This window comes from Leiobunum rupestre, chromosome 8 (assembly GCF_980474605.1).
Source record: "Leiobunum rupestre chromosome 8, qqLeiRupe1.1.hap1, whole genome shotgun sequence".
NCBI lineage: Eukaryota > Metazoa > Arthropoda > Arachnida > Opiliones > Sclerosomatidae > Leiobunum > Leiobunum rupestre.
Window position 1 is genome coordinate 17,363,673 of NC_143391.1, and position 15,820 is coordinate 17,379,492.

General features: G+C 42.6%; 1 protein-coding gene across 3 annotated transcripts in view; it reads right to left on the reverse strand.

The window, feature by feature from the left end:
• LOC149932538 (uncharacterized) overlaps positions 1 to 950 on the reverse strand; it is a 66,149-nt gene extending 65,199 nt beyond the window's left edge. For 2 of the 3 annotated variants that reach the window (XM_090156315.1, XM_090156314.1), the window contains exon 1: positions 615 to 950. In XM_090156315.1, coding sequence (XP_090012441.1) covers positions 615 to 635 — 21 coding nt within the window. In that variant the 5' untranslated portion in view covers positions 636 to 950. The remainder of the gene's footprint in view (positions 1 to 614) is intronic. The other variant, XM_090156313.1, reaches the window with a different exon arrangement.
• Positions 951 to 15,820: the final 14,870 nt, after the last annotated feature.

Consider the following 15,820-nt stretch of genomic DNA (forward strand, 5'->3'; position numbering starts at 1 on the left):
CCTCGTTGGCCGTATGTCGCACACGTAAGGCTAGGCGCCCACTGGCTCTCCGTTTCGTATCCGTCCTGCCTTCCACAAGGCATTGTCTACGTTACGAAGCAAAGGCTCGCGAAAGGTAGGACGGAGACGTTACGAAGAGCAGTGAGCGCCTGGCGTAAGCCACGCGGTAATCGTAATAATTCGAGCGTGCTTACAATCAGACCTTCGACGGGTCCCGAACCAAAAAGAAGCGAGTGGAGAAAAAACGTTAAACGATATTTTCTCTCGTTATTTCGTTATTATTCTTTTTTATATACATACGCGGTTTTTTTACCTCAGTTTCCGTGTTCAAAACATTAAGCTTTACTAATAGTTATTTTATCCCGCGCGAGTGAGTCGTACGGCGAGTCTTGAATCCATTTAAGCGTCATTTTCAATTTATACGAGAGCCCGCTACGATACATTACGTTTCGAATTAGATTCAGTCGGACCATTATGTTTGCTTAATCGAATAGTCAATTGGACAAACAGTTAACTTAAGTATATGGGACGTCGGAACGAGCTATTGACTTAATTTAAAAATTGTGGCTGTTCATTTGGGTTCCGGAGAGACCTTGACGGGATAAATTACTTACCTTATTAATCGACAGCATCATCGAAGAAAGTGATTGTCGAATCTTCTTTTAAACTCGGTTGACCTCGGGGTTACTCGGGGTCTTCGTGGCAGCGTCCACGTGGGGGGTGTACGGTCCACCGCGGATGAAGGATAGTTAATAGCTCGAGAGAGAGGGGTTCTTGGCCCAAAAATCCACGCTCGTCACATTTTCGATCTATATGGGTGGGATCATTCGTGGTGGCGGGATTGCCCGGAACTGTCCGAGCGAGGCGCTCTAACGTAGGCGTGGTCACTCTCCTAAAAACGCCGCTGCCCCGACGCTGCCCACGCCGAAATTGCAAAAATAGAAAAATCCAGGTCCTTTAATCAAATCCGCTAAAAAGCTAACCTCTCAGGGGGACGTACGCGACATATAGCGCATACACACACACGGAGAGAGATGGAAAGAGTGAAAAAAATTAACTCATTTGCTTTTCCGCGCGCGCTGCTCGGCTCGCCGATGCCCGCGTTCCCCAAAAAGTTAATAATCCCGGCAGAAGCTTTTCCCTTAATTTTGTTCCCGCTCAGCCACTACCTCGGGTCCTCGCGAAAGAAGCTAAAAGGTTCCGCGGTTTGTTTCTCTCCTGTCTTCTCTCGAAGGAGTACCCCGTATAGAGAGCTAATCGTTAGCCGGCGATTCCGTAACGCGTACCTGTCCCCTTCGCGCCCTGCTGGGCCGAAACCGCGCGCTGGGAGCGGGTGGCCGCGCGTTTAGGAGTCCGGAGGCGGTAATGGATCTCGACTCCAAAGCCGAAGTTATGCCCGGGAAAAGTTTTCGGACGCGGAGTAATGGAAACACTCCCGAGAGCTGACAACCCCTAAGTTTTATTAATAGAATTTTCAGCCTAATGGATACTCTCTTATGATATTTTTTATGAGCGCGCGCTTCTTCTCCACTCTTCATCGTTCCTTGTCGATCGCCTCTCTCTTATTCGCTTCGTTAGTTACTATCCTCTCTTTGTTACTATTTGCTCGGGTGTCCTCACCATCCTTCTGTACGAACGCCAAGTGGATAGTCCGGAATTTGCCGCTACCTTTCTTTCTACAGGGTGTTTCAAAAGGTTATGCAAAAATTTGAAGGAGTTGTAGGGGGTTGAGAAGTATGCCTGTTTTTTTCCCATTTTCCTACGATGAGTGAACAGAGCGCCAGAGAGCTTCAAAGTGTGGCCTACTAGCCCCTGGAAGTAGGCTGCAACAAGCGCAAAACCAAGCAGCGGGGAAACGCGAACATTAGGGTTTGAGTTCGTGTGATAGGTAAAAAAGAACTCTGTAAACAAATCGAGGTAACCAGCGTAAAAAAGTAAACTGAAACAGTATTTAAAGTCGTGATGGACCGCAATTTCTCATCAGTTTCAAAGTGCAACAATGGAGTTCACTTCGGAAAAATTGACGGATATTCATTTGTTTTTTCTTATTTATCTCAATTCCCACGCATTTGCAAATTCATCGTACCCCTGAAATCGCATTTCCCCGCTGCTTGGTTTTGCGCTTATTGCAGCCTACTTCCAGGAGCAAGTAGGCCACAATTTGAAGCTCTCTCGCGCTCTTTTAACTCATCGAAAGGAAGTTGGGGGAAAAACAGGCATACTTCTCAACTCACCCCCTACAACTCCTTCAATTTGGCCTAACCTTTTGACACACCCTGTATACCCCGAAAGTAATTTCCCCCGCAACTAGCGTACTACTAGGAGCTTTATTCGTTCTAAACAACCCTCCCCTTTTTCGTCCCGTCGTCGTGGTCGTTACGCTTCTGACTTCTCCTTTTCTATTTATACGAAAATGTCGAGTTCGTCATTTTTAACAGCCCGCGTTATTTATTTTTGGATCCTACAAAACCTCGACAGCTACTACTACGCGTTTTTAATATAAATTTCATGTTTTTGGCTCTCGTATCTCTCACTCTGTTTACGTTTATCTTCTTTTTATTCGCCTACGGAACGTTTCGAGCTTTCACCCAATTCGGACAGCGCGAACCAGGGTCAAAGAGCATCGTATCACGTTGTACGTTATTTGGATCGCGTCTGGCGCGTAATTAAAATTTGAAATTGCCTTTCTACACCTATAGTTTTACCGTTTTTACGCTTTCTAAATAAAAGATATCTGGATATTTTAAAATTTGCTCTGCGGGTGGTTAATTTGAATATAGTTATATTTTACTAAGCAAACGCGGAGTCCTGCGGTCAAAGGGTCTTAAAAGAAATCAGGGGGCCCTTAAAATAAATCATTCGAAAGGGGGTTGCGAGCCACCGGGGCCCCCAAATTTAATAAAAATATCTATAAAAAAAATTTCCGGAAAATATTTTTTAAGCCGTTTCAGAAACGCTGTTTGCCAACCGTAGTCAAGAGCAAAATAATAGCGTTAAAGTTAACGTTTTAAAGTCAATAAATGTTTGCTTAAGTAACGTAACCATTTTAAATAATAATAATAATAATAATCAGCTAGGCCTAAGTCATCGAGCGACTTTTAAAGCCATTTTATTCAGGTGGCCGGGTTACAATGCGTAGGAGGGTGGTGGCAAGCCCTGCATGCCACGCGAGCCAACAGCTCCCTACACTAACTATTACCGTTAACCTAGACAAGTTTTTATGGAAGGGGACACCGAAGAGCTCGGGGGAAAACCCCTTAAACCAGTGGGGAGAGAACTTGCAAACTCAACGCGGAAGTAGTTGTTCCGAGTTTTCACCCAGTGCCACAAGCTGGGATCGAACCCGGCTCCTCTTGCTTACCCGAGAGCTCGCAATTTTAACGTTTATCACATTAAAATAATGTTTTAAAGCCATGAAGTATCAGTTGTGTCATTTTAATTTTAATATCACTCTGCCACCATTTCAACCCCCCCTGGGCCAGTGGCCCTCAATAAAAATAAACTTAAGGGGGCCAGGAGACCGTAGGGCCCCCGTTAAAAATATCACTATTTCCGAGTCTGAATTAGAGTATATCCTAATCATGACCTTTTAGTTTAATCAAGGCTGTGAAAAGCGAACTTACTCGAAGAAGAAACTACCTAGCGATCCTCACGCGGTTTCGCTAAATTTTCCCGGACAATTGTAAAACGTGACTAGCGTATATAGCCAAACATATCTTCCACGCACGCAGGTACGCGTACGAGGACTGGTTTATCAATTCTAACGTTTACCTATATATCAGATAGACGTATTGGAGTACCGTTCTCCGTCTATACAAAGTCGGCAATCTCATAAATTTTCGTTTGAATGGTCATTATTATCGTAACGGCTATAGAGTGACTGAAAAATAGAATATCTTCAAAAGTGAGATATAAACGATCATTTCGCGCTTTTAATAATAAGTGACGGTAACAGATGGCGTTATATAGCGTGTCTTTTCCTTATTTACGATGCCGAATATAAACATTCTTAATATCATAAACATCTTTTCACTCTCTCTCTCAGTATACTTTCCTTCTTGGTCATAATTCGGTCGACAAATTCCCCTCAAAAGTCATCTTTCTAGTTTATAAATTTACAGTTGGCACCCGCGGGGTAAGTCATCCGAGTGTAGATGGATATACAGTTAAGTATAAACTACTTAGAAAGGATTTTTAATTAGCCGCGGGAATCGTACGATATTAGCGAAGCGTAAGTAACATAATAACAATAAGTATGACATTTCCTATTGTTTTAATGCTAATTTTCTAACCGAACCTTTTATCGGCACTGATACTCTCTTCAAGCTGTGACTTGAGCTCGCGACTTACCGATTTGGATGACTACCTTTTGATAAAAATTTAAGCCTGATATCGGAGAGCACGTTCTGGAGTCGCGAGGGGCTTTGGCTCTAAGGTATCGTTTGTTTCGAAGCCCGCGTGCGAATCACGCGTGATAAAAAAACATGAGCTCGTGGCGCCGAGAAAAACTTTTTTAATTTTTATCATGTTAGCCCTAATATTCCGCCTATCTATCGGAAACCAGATATTTCGGCTTAGCGGAAATCTCGCGTATTTTAGACACTAGAGGGCTCTGTGCTGATAAAACATCTTGATTACGAAATAACTATGAAAATCAGTTTGGTTGTAAATCTCGTTAATTGTCATACATATTGTTATTACGTTACTTATGGCGAAGGTAATGGGTGCGTACCCTCGGAGCGTCACGAGCTCACTTAATACGAAGCGACTAAAATTAGCCGTGCTTTCTAAATGAGGCGGATAAGCGTCGTTTTCCCGGTCGCCCGACAAAATTCGGCCTGTTGGAATTAACGAGCGGACAAATCATAGACCGAATGTGGCTGTCTCGGTGATGAGTCCTTCAAACAATATTGAGCCGATCACGCGTCACCCTTACCTGGACGCCCTTAGAAGGTGGTCGTTACCCTTCGCGGTCTATCAGACTGGAATCGGCTTACGCGTCGTCCCCAAACCCGTTCCGCCGTACAGTAGCTTCGGGTCGAGCTGATGGCTCGCGGTAAATTGAACGGAGTTGCCAGAGCGACGCTGGTATAAAGTAACGGGTCTCGGGGATATATAGGAGACGCTGTTTGGGAATGGCCCTCATTAATTAGTTCCGCTTCCAGAAACAAAGAGACCGGGGAGGGGGGGCTAAAGGGAGGTTGTTCCGAGATATATGGTTGGCGGACTAACAGTGTATCTAACTTCGCACTTTCTCTCTCTCTTCACTCACTCAAAGATCGGACTGACGACATTTTCGGCTTCATCCTCCCGCTGTTGCTGCCCCCCTACCCCCTCTGGTTCCGTTGCGGGTTTCGATGGACACTCATTCCTTTGTAAACAGAGGCAAATTTTGATTTCTCCCGGGCGAAAAACGAAGGAAACACTTTCTATTAATTATTAGTAGTTCGATTCGGCTCTATCGCTTCGTATATAGGTAGTGTTGTTAATTTTCCGGAAAAATAAAATGCGGAAAAATTTCCAGAAACTTTTCCGGAAATCGGAAAACTAAAAAATTGTAACATAAATTACTTTTTAAGCGTTTTTAATTTTTTTTAACTTTACAGTAAACATACTACAAAACATGAATTGTTAATCAGTTCAAAGCTAGTCTAGAGGTTTAGTTTTACTTTTAGATTCGAAAAAATGAGGCGAAAATGCCGCTTTATTTAAATTTGCAAACAATATTAGACTAATCATGGAATGAATTTTTTTTTATTCGGAAAAATACGAAAAGATTTTACCTTTACAATAATAATCAGCTAGGCTAATACCCAAAGCACCACCTTAGGCCCAAGTCATCGAGCCACTTTTTATGCCTTAAGCAGTTGACAAAAGTTATATTGAAATTTAAAATTTTCCGTAATCCAAACTTTTTCAACTTCGTTTAGATTTTTAAATTTGCAAATTATGCGCAAGGGATTTAATAATAATAATCAGCGACTTTTAATGGCTATTAAATAAGGTGGCCGGGCTACAATGCGTAGGAGGGTGGTGGCAGGCCCTTCATGCCACGCGAGCCAACAGCTCCTATACACTAACTGTTACCGTTAACCTCTACAAGTTTTTATGGGAAGCTGAAACCGAAGAGCTCGGTGGAAAACCCCTTAAACCAGTGGGGAGATAACTGGAAAACTCTACGCAGAAGGAGTGGTTCCGAGTTTTCACCCACTTCCACAAGCTGGAATTGAACCCGGCTCTTCTTGCTGCGAGGCGAAAGTGCTAACCACTCCCAATCGAGTGGGACGCTTTTTGATTTTTCAGGTTTTTTCACACTGTGCTCTTCAAAGCGTCATAGCGTTCCCGCCAGGAGTGGCTTTAGACATACTTTTTAAGGGGGGGGGGCTCTTCTTTGTTTTTGGCCAGGAGCGCGAGCTTACTATTCAACAAGCACAAAAAAAATTTGTCTTTTAGTAATTGTTTTCGTTTTGGAACGAAATTTCTATGTTGGTTTTTCACACCCGCTGGATTACACTGGCCTATACAATAGCGTAAGTTTATAATACTAGCTCCCTATAACTTAGAACCCTACATAGACTGCGCGTTAACAGCGATTTTTCCGAAGACGTCTAAGTCGCTGTGTGTCGCCATCTGATGAAGAAAAATTTAAATAGTCTTAGTCGATAGCTACGCCGTAAAATTTTCGTTTTGAAAACGAAAACTTTTGAGAGAGTTGGCCGTTTTCGGTCTATTGAAATCTGACAACCTTGCCTGCCTTCTGGCCTGTATCTCCATAACGAAAATGGCCGACGATTACGCCGCCGAAAATATTTTACTAAACTGATCGGCCGCGTTTTTGACCGTTATTTTGAATTATCGACTAAGACTATAGGAGCTTGCCTGCGAAATCCTTAAGCCTAACGCGAGTTGTCGCGAAGATATAATCTTTAAACTACGAATATATTACGACAATACCTGTTCATTTTGAAGATAATAAAATATTAATGAATTAAATTTCCCACAAACCAAGGATTTCGCCAGCCAACAAACCCATATCTTCCCGTGTAAAATTTAAAACAAGCGTCGTTAGGGCTAGCTGCTCTCTACGTGCTAACTTCTCGCGCTTCTGTACGTCTCGTATCCATGGAGATAGCCGTTTCCGCTATCGTCGGAAGTTGAAGAAGCTAAAACGAAAGGCAAAAAGTCGCCGCAGGGAGTCACGTATACCGGTTCTGATTTTTTTATAGGAGAAATAGCTCTTAACGTTAGTTCTATGGCGGATTCTAACTTATAGCTAGTATATTATAAACTTATGACAATAACATATCCGGAATATTCTTTTTGATTTCTACATTCATTGAACTTTACCTTCTAAGACCAAAGTGCAGTTTTGATAAATTTGAAAACGTTTTCAAAGAGTTTTTGCGCTTGGTCAAGTAATTAAAAGGGTTATTACGTAAAAAAATATTTCCTTTTACCATCGAGGCCACGGCATTTTTCTATTTCAGCATGCCCCCCAACCGCCCACTTTTTTGCCGAAGTGAAAAGGGATTCGAGTCGGGTACCCACTTTGGAAAATGTTGACTTTTATGTACTCCATCAGGGGTCTTTTATATAATTTTGTCTAGTTTTCTAAATTTGCGAAGAATCTTGAAAGGATTCTGGCTCGTTTCCATTAGCCACTAGTGGCTATACATTCTGGTTTACACCGGAATCTTTACATCTTTACGCCTTTTAGCTTTGAGTTATTAATATTTAGCTTTGCATAAAACTCTTAAGGTAAAAACTCCGTTGAGTGGGGCCAGTTGGCATCTATTCCCTGAGCAGCGGAGTGCTGCGAGTCGAACACTTCTACAGGCGACTGGCCTATTTTTTATCTACTCTTATAATTAATAGAGGTTTGTTCAATTATTTATACGACTACTTAATTAACGCTAAATAAATAAGCGAGTACAATTAAATTTTAACGACAATATTAGCGAAGCTTATCAATATTTATTACCATTTAATATTCTAAATAAATAATCTTTTCTGTAACATAAATATTTATTTGACGAAGTGAAATATGAAATATTAGTCATATCTTAAGTAACATAAAAACAATAAGTATGACACTTCCTATTGCTTTAATGCTAATTTTATAACCGAACCTTTTTTCGGCACTGATACTCTCTTCAAGCTGTGACTTGGACTCGCGACTTACCGTTTTGGATGACTACGTTTTGATAAAAATAAGCCTAATATCGGAGAGCACGTTCTGGAGTCGCGAGGGGCTTTGGCTTTGTTTAGAAGCCCGCGTGCGAATCACGCGTGAAAAAAAAACATGAGCTCGCGGTGGCGAGAAAAACTTTTTTAATTTTTATCATTTTTGCCTAAATATTCCGCCTATCTATCGGAAACCAGATATTTCGGGTTAGCGGAAGTCTCGCGTATTTTAGACATTAGAGGGCTCTGTGCTGATAAAACATCTTGATTACGCAATAACTATGAAAATCAGTTTGGTTGTAAATCTCGTTAATTGTCATACTTATTGTTATTATGTTACTTATGGTCATATTTAACATGATATAACTATTAGTTCGTGTTTTAATTATTTCGTAGCTCTACGCGTATTTCTCCGCGGAAGCGTGTCGCTTTGCGAAATTTATTTATGTTTAGGAGCCCGTTAGTGTAAAGAGCGAAATTAAAACGTCTGTTCCGTTAATAGCTTAATTTGAGACACGTTTAATTCGTTGGCCTCGATATAATTTCGTCCGCCGCGCGTTTAATGAACCCGGAATGTACCCCTCGAGTGCAGCGTGCCAGACCAAACGGCTCCTGATTGAATTAAAAGTGGCCTTGGCAGATGTCCTAATAGCCGACTCGCCGCACCTGGACCGTGGCCCGGGCAGCCAGGCGCCGGGTACCGATAAAATTGGGGAGGCCATCTTTACTTTTACAGTTTGGGGCTCATTCGGCTTAACGGGGTACGAGACGATCTCGAGATCATTGTATAGATAGTCCTAGTTACGACACGAGTCCCGTAAGTGTAGTTAAGGGCTCGTATTTCCGCCGCCGCGGTACTTATAGATCGCCCTGGGCTTCTCTCGAATGATGAGAGTGCGCGGAGGGTGGCAACCCCCGATCGCGCGGTTGAAAGTATCTCTCCAACTTGGCTTTATTGTGGTCAGGGAAGCTTCGAGAGTCATTGGAGGTCATAGATCTCCTTCGAGAAATCTCTAACCATACGTTGATCGGAATTATTGCTCGATTGGAGATGATGTACCGCCAACCGATGCTTCGGAAACGGATTGAGACATCCCCCTTTCGCGGCAAGTGTCAGGTTGGATGGCCCGACCATAATAGCGACCGCTAGATGCCAATTTATGCCTCCTAGAATTATACGATACTCTGCTTTACCACTCGCGATTCACTTTGAAATATTTATGAAGCGTCAGTTCCTGAATCGGTTCTTAACCCCATCTGGAAGTATATTAACCAGCATCTACTTTGCTGATTTATTTATTCGTATATATTTCCCAAAAATCCTGAAAAGTATACTTTAGACCATGAAAGCGCAATTATTGGTAATTTCGCGTTCATTTATCAGGACCATCGGCGACTACTTTCATGCCGAAAATATTTCACTAAAATTTGCATTGACCATATTTCTCATACGGAGCAAGTTTAGTGGATTATTAGTTTAATCAAGACCATATTTAGTTACCGAGACCGTACTAGTCGGCCCGTTTACTACATAGGCTTGACTGTAAAACCTAGGAGCAACAAACAAAGCACCCCACACAAGGAGAACGCAACCCGTCAAAAGTCGTGCATTTTATTGTGTACATTTTTCATTGGTTAGACGCTTTAGCGCCTGCTGCCGTCGGAAGGGGGATATTCGGAAATGGTCTTCCCCCTTTCCGTAAAACATTCAGCGTAAAGGTTTGTCCAATTAAATTTGTACACAACATAGCGTTAGCGTGTTTAATGGCTAGCTGTGTTCTCCTGGTTGCTCATAGGTAAAACGCCATTCAAATTGCAACCGTTAAGTCATTTGTTTTAAAATATTTACTCCAAACGCGATAGCTGAGAAGGTACCAAAGTTTTATTTAAGTAGTCCTAAAATATTCAATAATATATAGCAACATTTTTTATGTTGTTTGGAGGTTTGAAATATAAATTTGTGGAACTGAATTAAATGTTTTATACATTTTTCTGTATTTTCAATAACTTCCTAAAAATTATATAATATTATCACTATTTTTCGTACTTTACCCGTTGATTAATAAAAAACAACAAAGTCAGAAGTCATTTCAAACAATAATGCGACAGTCATCACTTCATTAGTGTTTAAAGGGAATATAACCTCAGGTATTTGGTGTGGAACACCAACGTTTGCAGCTCTGGCCGCTCTTGCCTTTGGCTTTAGAAATGTTTGGCGCCACTGTACAGGGAAATTTGAAAAATTGTAGGGGTCTTCCATAAAGGTTGCTTTGCAGGTTATATTCCCTTTAAATTTTATATTTTTCTTTAATTCCAATAAAAATTATGAATACTACTTTCTTTCTTAAATTTCTCTAACATTTTTTGAGCGTTTCTATGGCTACCTTGAAACATTTACTTTTATTATTATTTGCATTTCATTCTCCGAAAGTTCTATACAAGATCAAGTAAAAAAGCCTTGAAAGCAGTAAGAACACTATTTGTAAAAAGCATATTTCGGGAAAAACGTTCGATCAAACTTTAAAGCTACCCCTAACAAATATAAATTATTCTGTAGTACACAGACACAGTATTTTTATATTTATTACCAACAATTTCAGCGGAAATATTAGCTACAATTTTTGCTTAATGTTTAACGAAAGCCAGGCGAAGGAATTTCTTATAAGTTACTTTTTTTCCCTCTGGTGTCCGTTAGTGAAATATTGTAAATTTTTCTGCCCTAAAATCCATACGCAATAGACACATTTATTGTAATTTATTGATATTTATTTATTTCACTCGAAAGTCAATACACTACCAATTATAGCTGATGACTCTTCATTTTTACTATTATAACATTCATTTTATCTTGAAGATTCAGAACCGTACACGAGAAGAAAACATCGCGTACAAATATTATATTATATTATATATTTATTATTTATATAACTTTTAATTTTTATTGGGTTAGTTACATTTTATTTTTTTGCACATGAACATATTTTTTATAAGTTGCATTTATTTTTTTGGTACGATTAATTTATTTTTGGGTAAATTAATTAAATCGTGAAATTTAGCTTTTCTTAAAGTTGAACGAACTAAATTAAGAATGGAATTTATTTTTTACGTAACACGTTTTTTTCGAAAGATAAGAGAAAACGTTCGTACGACCGTTTCTAGATGTGGCTTTACAATTTTTTTAAATGGAGGGTTTCCGTTTGAGAGCGGATATTAAAGGGGAACGGTCAAGCTTTAACCAGTTAGATAGCCCTATAGCCCATTAAAAACTAAAATTTATGGCGAAAACCGCATCAACAAATATTGAGTGGTTAATTTTTAATAAAATAAAGAAATTTCGGGAAATCGAAAAGCGCGCGTCCGCCGCGACACCTGGTGAGAAGTCGGTGAGACAGAAAAACAACGTAAAAGCGCGCGCTGCTGAAGACGCGAAAAATTTGTTTTGCACGCGCGGCGCGTTCCAGTTATAAGAGACCTAAGCCTAAATTGCGCGATTTTAAAAGTTAGGATAGTTCGCAAATCGCTCATACGGGGTTAGGGGGGCTGGCGGCAGCCCCTAAGATGGCGGCGAAAATTCAAACCCAAACACCTGGCGTTATTTTTCGTTTAAACTTTTTTGGGCTAAAAGCTATTTTTTCGAGACAAAGAAAGGTACGTGTTAGTATATTGAACGTCTTGTTAATCTTTTGATACGGAAATAAGGCCATATTTGGAAAAGCTTGGCCGTTCCCCATTAAATAGTAAAGCAGGCAGGCGGACCTAGAAGTTAGACTCGTACATTCTAGTAGCCAAAATATATTTAGGGTTTTATTGCAGCTCTTCGAGGAAGATCAGATGAGCCCCAAAAGGGTGAAATCATACAACTGCTACTGTTGAAATCTGACTGATATTTTCAATTTTGCTAAACATCTAATTTCGATGGAGGTTCGAGCGCGGAAAATTGTATGACGTATATCAAACTGCCACGCAATATTGGTGTAATTTAAGTAAAAATTCCATTGGATGTCTAGGGCAAGTTATATCGACTATTAAATACAATCTTGTTTTCCATAGTTTGAGGCTTACCCGACTCTCCCAAAATTCGTTCTTGTTTCTTTTTATTGATTGCCGGGGTCTACCGGAAACTGGGGTCGGGGAAATTTCGGGGCATATTTACATAATGGCTGTGATTGAGTATAGAGGCTTCGTTGTACGTTTCGGGCTCTCCCTGGAGAATACGCGCGCCTGCAAATGCTATTTCCAAGTTCCCGTTTTGTTTAAACTAATATCGGAAAGGAAAGGGGAAACTCGTGTTTTTATTTTTATCGCTGTTTAAATTGAATCCTCGAATTGGCCGGGTTAAACCTCGGGCTCTCGGCCCTGGGTCGCCTATTTGAACAATAACCGTTGGCCAAAACCCTCCTTAACCCTTCCGGAGACGTTTTTCTATTATTGGCTCGGAAGAAAACTGTGGGAAAGAAGGTAAGAAATGTATAAAAGTAATGTTCATATCGAAACTTGTTTTTACTTCTCCTTCGGAGAATGCAGCCTTTCCTAAATGCCGTTATGAAGATCCGCTTTAAAAATTTACACTCGAAATTGAATTTTCGTTCGAAATCCGGGACCTCGCCGATTGTATTTATCAATATAGCAACGCGATACGGTTGGGAATAGCGTACCGTTCATTCAATACGCGTATATAAAGATATAAAAAAGTTGTATTGTTGTTCTCTATATCCGTCTTTTCCCAGGATGAAATAAATCGGACATGGAAGAATGTTGTTGTATAAAAATTATTTCATAGCTTCGGACAATATCTTCTTAAAGACGTCGCCAGGGAAATCACCGTTCTTTTCTTTCGTTCCCGTTGGGGCCCCTGCGTGGCCCGTGCAGGGCCCCCCTTCGCGGTACGCTGTCTCGATTGCCCCTGTTGCGACTATACCAAAATCGGGCATGCTTTGATTCGCCAGTAAACAAAGACTGGTCCAAGTCCAAGTTGCCGAAACAGCGCGAATAAATAAAATGTTACGCTTGATAAATTTATAACAGTGTTCAGTAATTCCGCGATAGGACGACGTTTCGTAATCCGTACGTGAACGTGTAGATTTAAGGGAGGGCTGTAATTCCGTGATAGCACTAGACGTTTCGGAATCCGTACGTGAACGTGTAGTTTCCACGGAGGGCAGTAATTCCGCGATAGAACTAGACGTTTCGTAATCCGTACGTGAACGTGTACATTCCACGGAGGGCAGTAATTCCGCGATAGAACTTGACGTTTCGGAATCCGTACTTGAACGTGTACATTCCACGGGGGGGGGGGGATGGGAAGTCGACACTTACCCTCGTGGAAGAGGTATTCGGTGATTTTAGGGCAATTACTCGATTGGCAAGCTTAGAGGCGACCAGAAGTTGGTTTGGTTTTTTATCGCGACTGGTTAGGCCCAATCTATTTCCGTTATAAGGCCAACGGCGGCTTTCCTATCTGGCCAAAACGAAATAGCTCTACTTATCAAATAAGAAGGACGATGGATGGCGTCTCTCTTCGTACGGAAGAGCGCGGCCCAGCCAGAAGAGGAGAGAGGCCTCCGGAACTACATCCAACCCAAAAAGAAATTGAGGGGATACAGAGAGGCGAAAGAGAAAAGAAAACGGGTGTGTTTACCAGCATCTAGAACGGCCGTTGTCCGAACATAGATGGCCAATCCGTTCCATTTACTGACCGGCGGTTCGGACAGAGGCAAAAAATCTAATTGTTATCCGGCTTCTTTCTCTCGATCCTCTTCTCCGTCCGTTTGTCCCCGATAGGCAGCGACACTGGGCTCGCGCTCGGCGCGGGATCACGCGCGCGCTCCAGGGATAAATAGAGAAAGACAAAGAAGCCGTCGCTCTCTTCTCTACCCCCGGGTGACGTCCCTACTCGGCTCGGGGTGCCAACGGATTCGGTCTTTCGTGGCGGAGACACCACCCCGAAATCCTTCTCGCTCGTGTAGAAGATCACGGCGTATACGGTAGACAATTAGGGTAGTCTGCTCGGGTGAAAAAGGGACGGTGGGAGGCGCTCAGTGAATAGTCTCGCGGGGGGGTGGTTCCGTACCCAATGGGTCTAAGGGTGGTTGCTTTCCCTCTAATTAGTCCCTGTTGGGAACCATCGACGCGAAGAACTAACCCCGCTACCGCTATTTAGAAAAAAAAAATCCCATTCGTTGCCCGGCGGGAAGTGGAGGGTAGCTGACTGATTTGGAAAGACATAAAAGAGGCTCGAAGGTTCTAGACAACCATTTTCGCCTCGCCGTTGTCCGGGACAAATTTTTCCTACAAACTTTGACAAAAACCGGAAGTTGGTATTATCTTTCTCCATTCTCGGAACCATTATTTTTCGCGTCGTTGCCCTCGAGTACTTTTAACTCGTCTCCCTCGGATCTCCGTTCTCGACAGTGTCGCGAAAGTATTTCGTAACGGGAGCCAGGAATGTGTCGAGTGTCTCGTTAATGACTTCGACACGATGAGCCGGGGCAACAATCGGCGCGTTTTCTCTCTTTCCGTGATCCTCGGTTCGCCGTTTATCGTTCATCATTCCTTCGATTGAAGATATCCCGTCAGGCTCCGCGCGATCTCTCGAGGGTCGCGGCTGCCGCAAACCGGTAACGGTCCTTCTCCGGTTTATTCGGACAAGATAATTTTAACGAGCGTTCTCTATCTAGATTCAAGCGGCCCCATCTTTCTCTTTGCCCTCATCTGGCGATCCTGTTGGGCGCCTGATTGCCATCTCTCGCGGACTATAACCATCGGCCGGAACATCCTTTGGCGGACCTTAATTGAGAGGGTGATTCCGACCGGGAGCGGGTTAAGCTTCTAATTCGACTCCCGAGGCCCAGCCGCTGTTGATTTATAAACACGCCACGTCAGCGGCGTCGGAATCCGAGATCGCGATGGCGAATTGCTTTCCGATTTATGTCACGATTTGTCATTGACAGGATGCGCCGCGATAAAAGTCGTCCCGGCCCGTCCTCCGTAATAAAAGCTGGCGTCCCGGGGAGAAGAATTGACGGCCATCAACGTAGATTAGCCCCTGTTTAAACAGAGCGGGCTCCGACTCTCGCGAGAGCAGACGACAAACATCCCCGGCCTTCCATTTGATGGACGTCATTCGGATCCGGCGACCGCCAATCGCTTGGACCAAATATCCCCTCGTTTTAACCCCCTTCCATCCGTTTGTTTGTTTCTCGGCTTCTCGCAAATAATAAGGACGTCGTTGGGATCTTAAATTAAACGGGAAACGTACCTTATTAGGCTAGTCGTCGACCGCGATTCCCGAACCGAAATCGGTGAATGGAAGCGAGTTGGCATCGATACTTCGCGGTTAGCCGCGGTCTTTGGGTCATCACGCGGAATGATCGACCCGTTCGGGAGGAGTTCATCCGATCCGACGATGGTGCGTATAGTTTCGGGGAGTCCCGTGAAAAGGGTGCGCGTCCAGTAATCCTTAAGTTGATCCGGGGAGAGATTTAAAGGGGTCTTTGGTGACTCCGAAGATCGTTTGGGAACCTAAATCGATTCCAGGTCGCGCGCTTCATTTGGGTAATGGATTCTCTCCCGAAGTATATATGAAGAATTAGAACTCTCCCGTATCGTAATTTGCAGGCGTGTTTCCCGACCACCA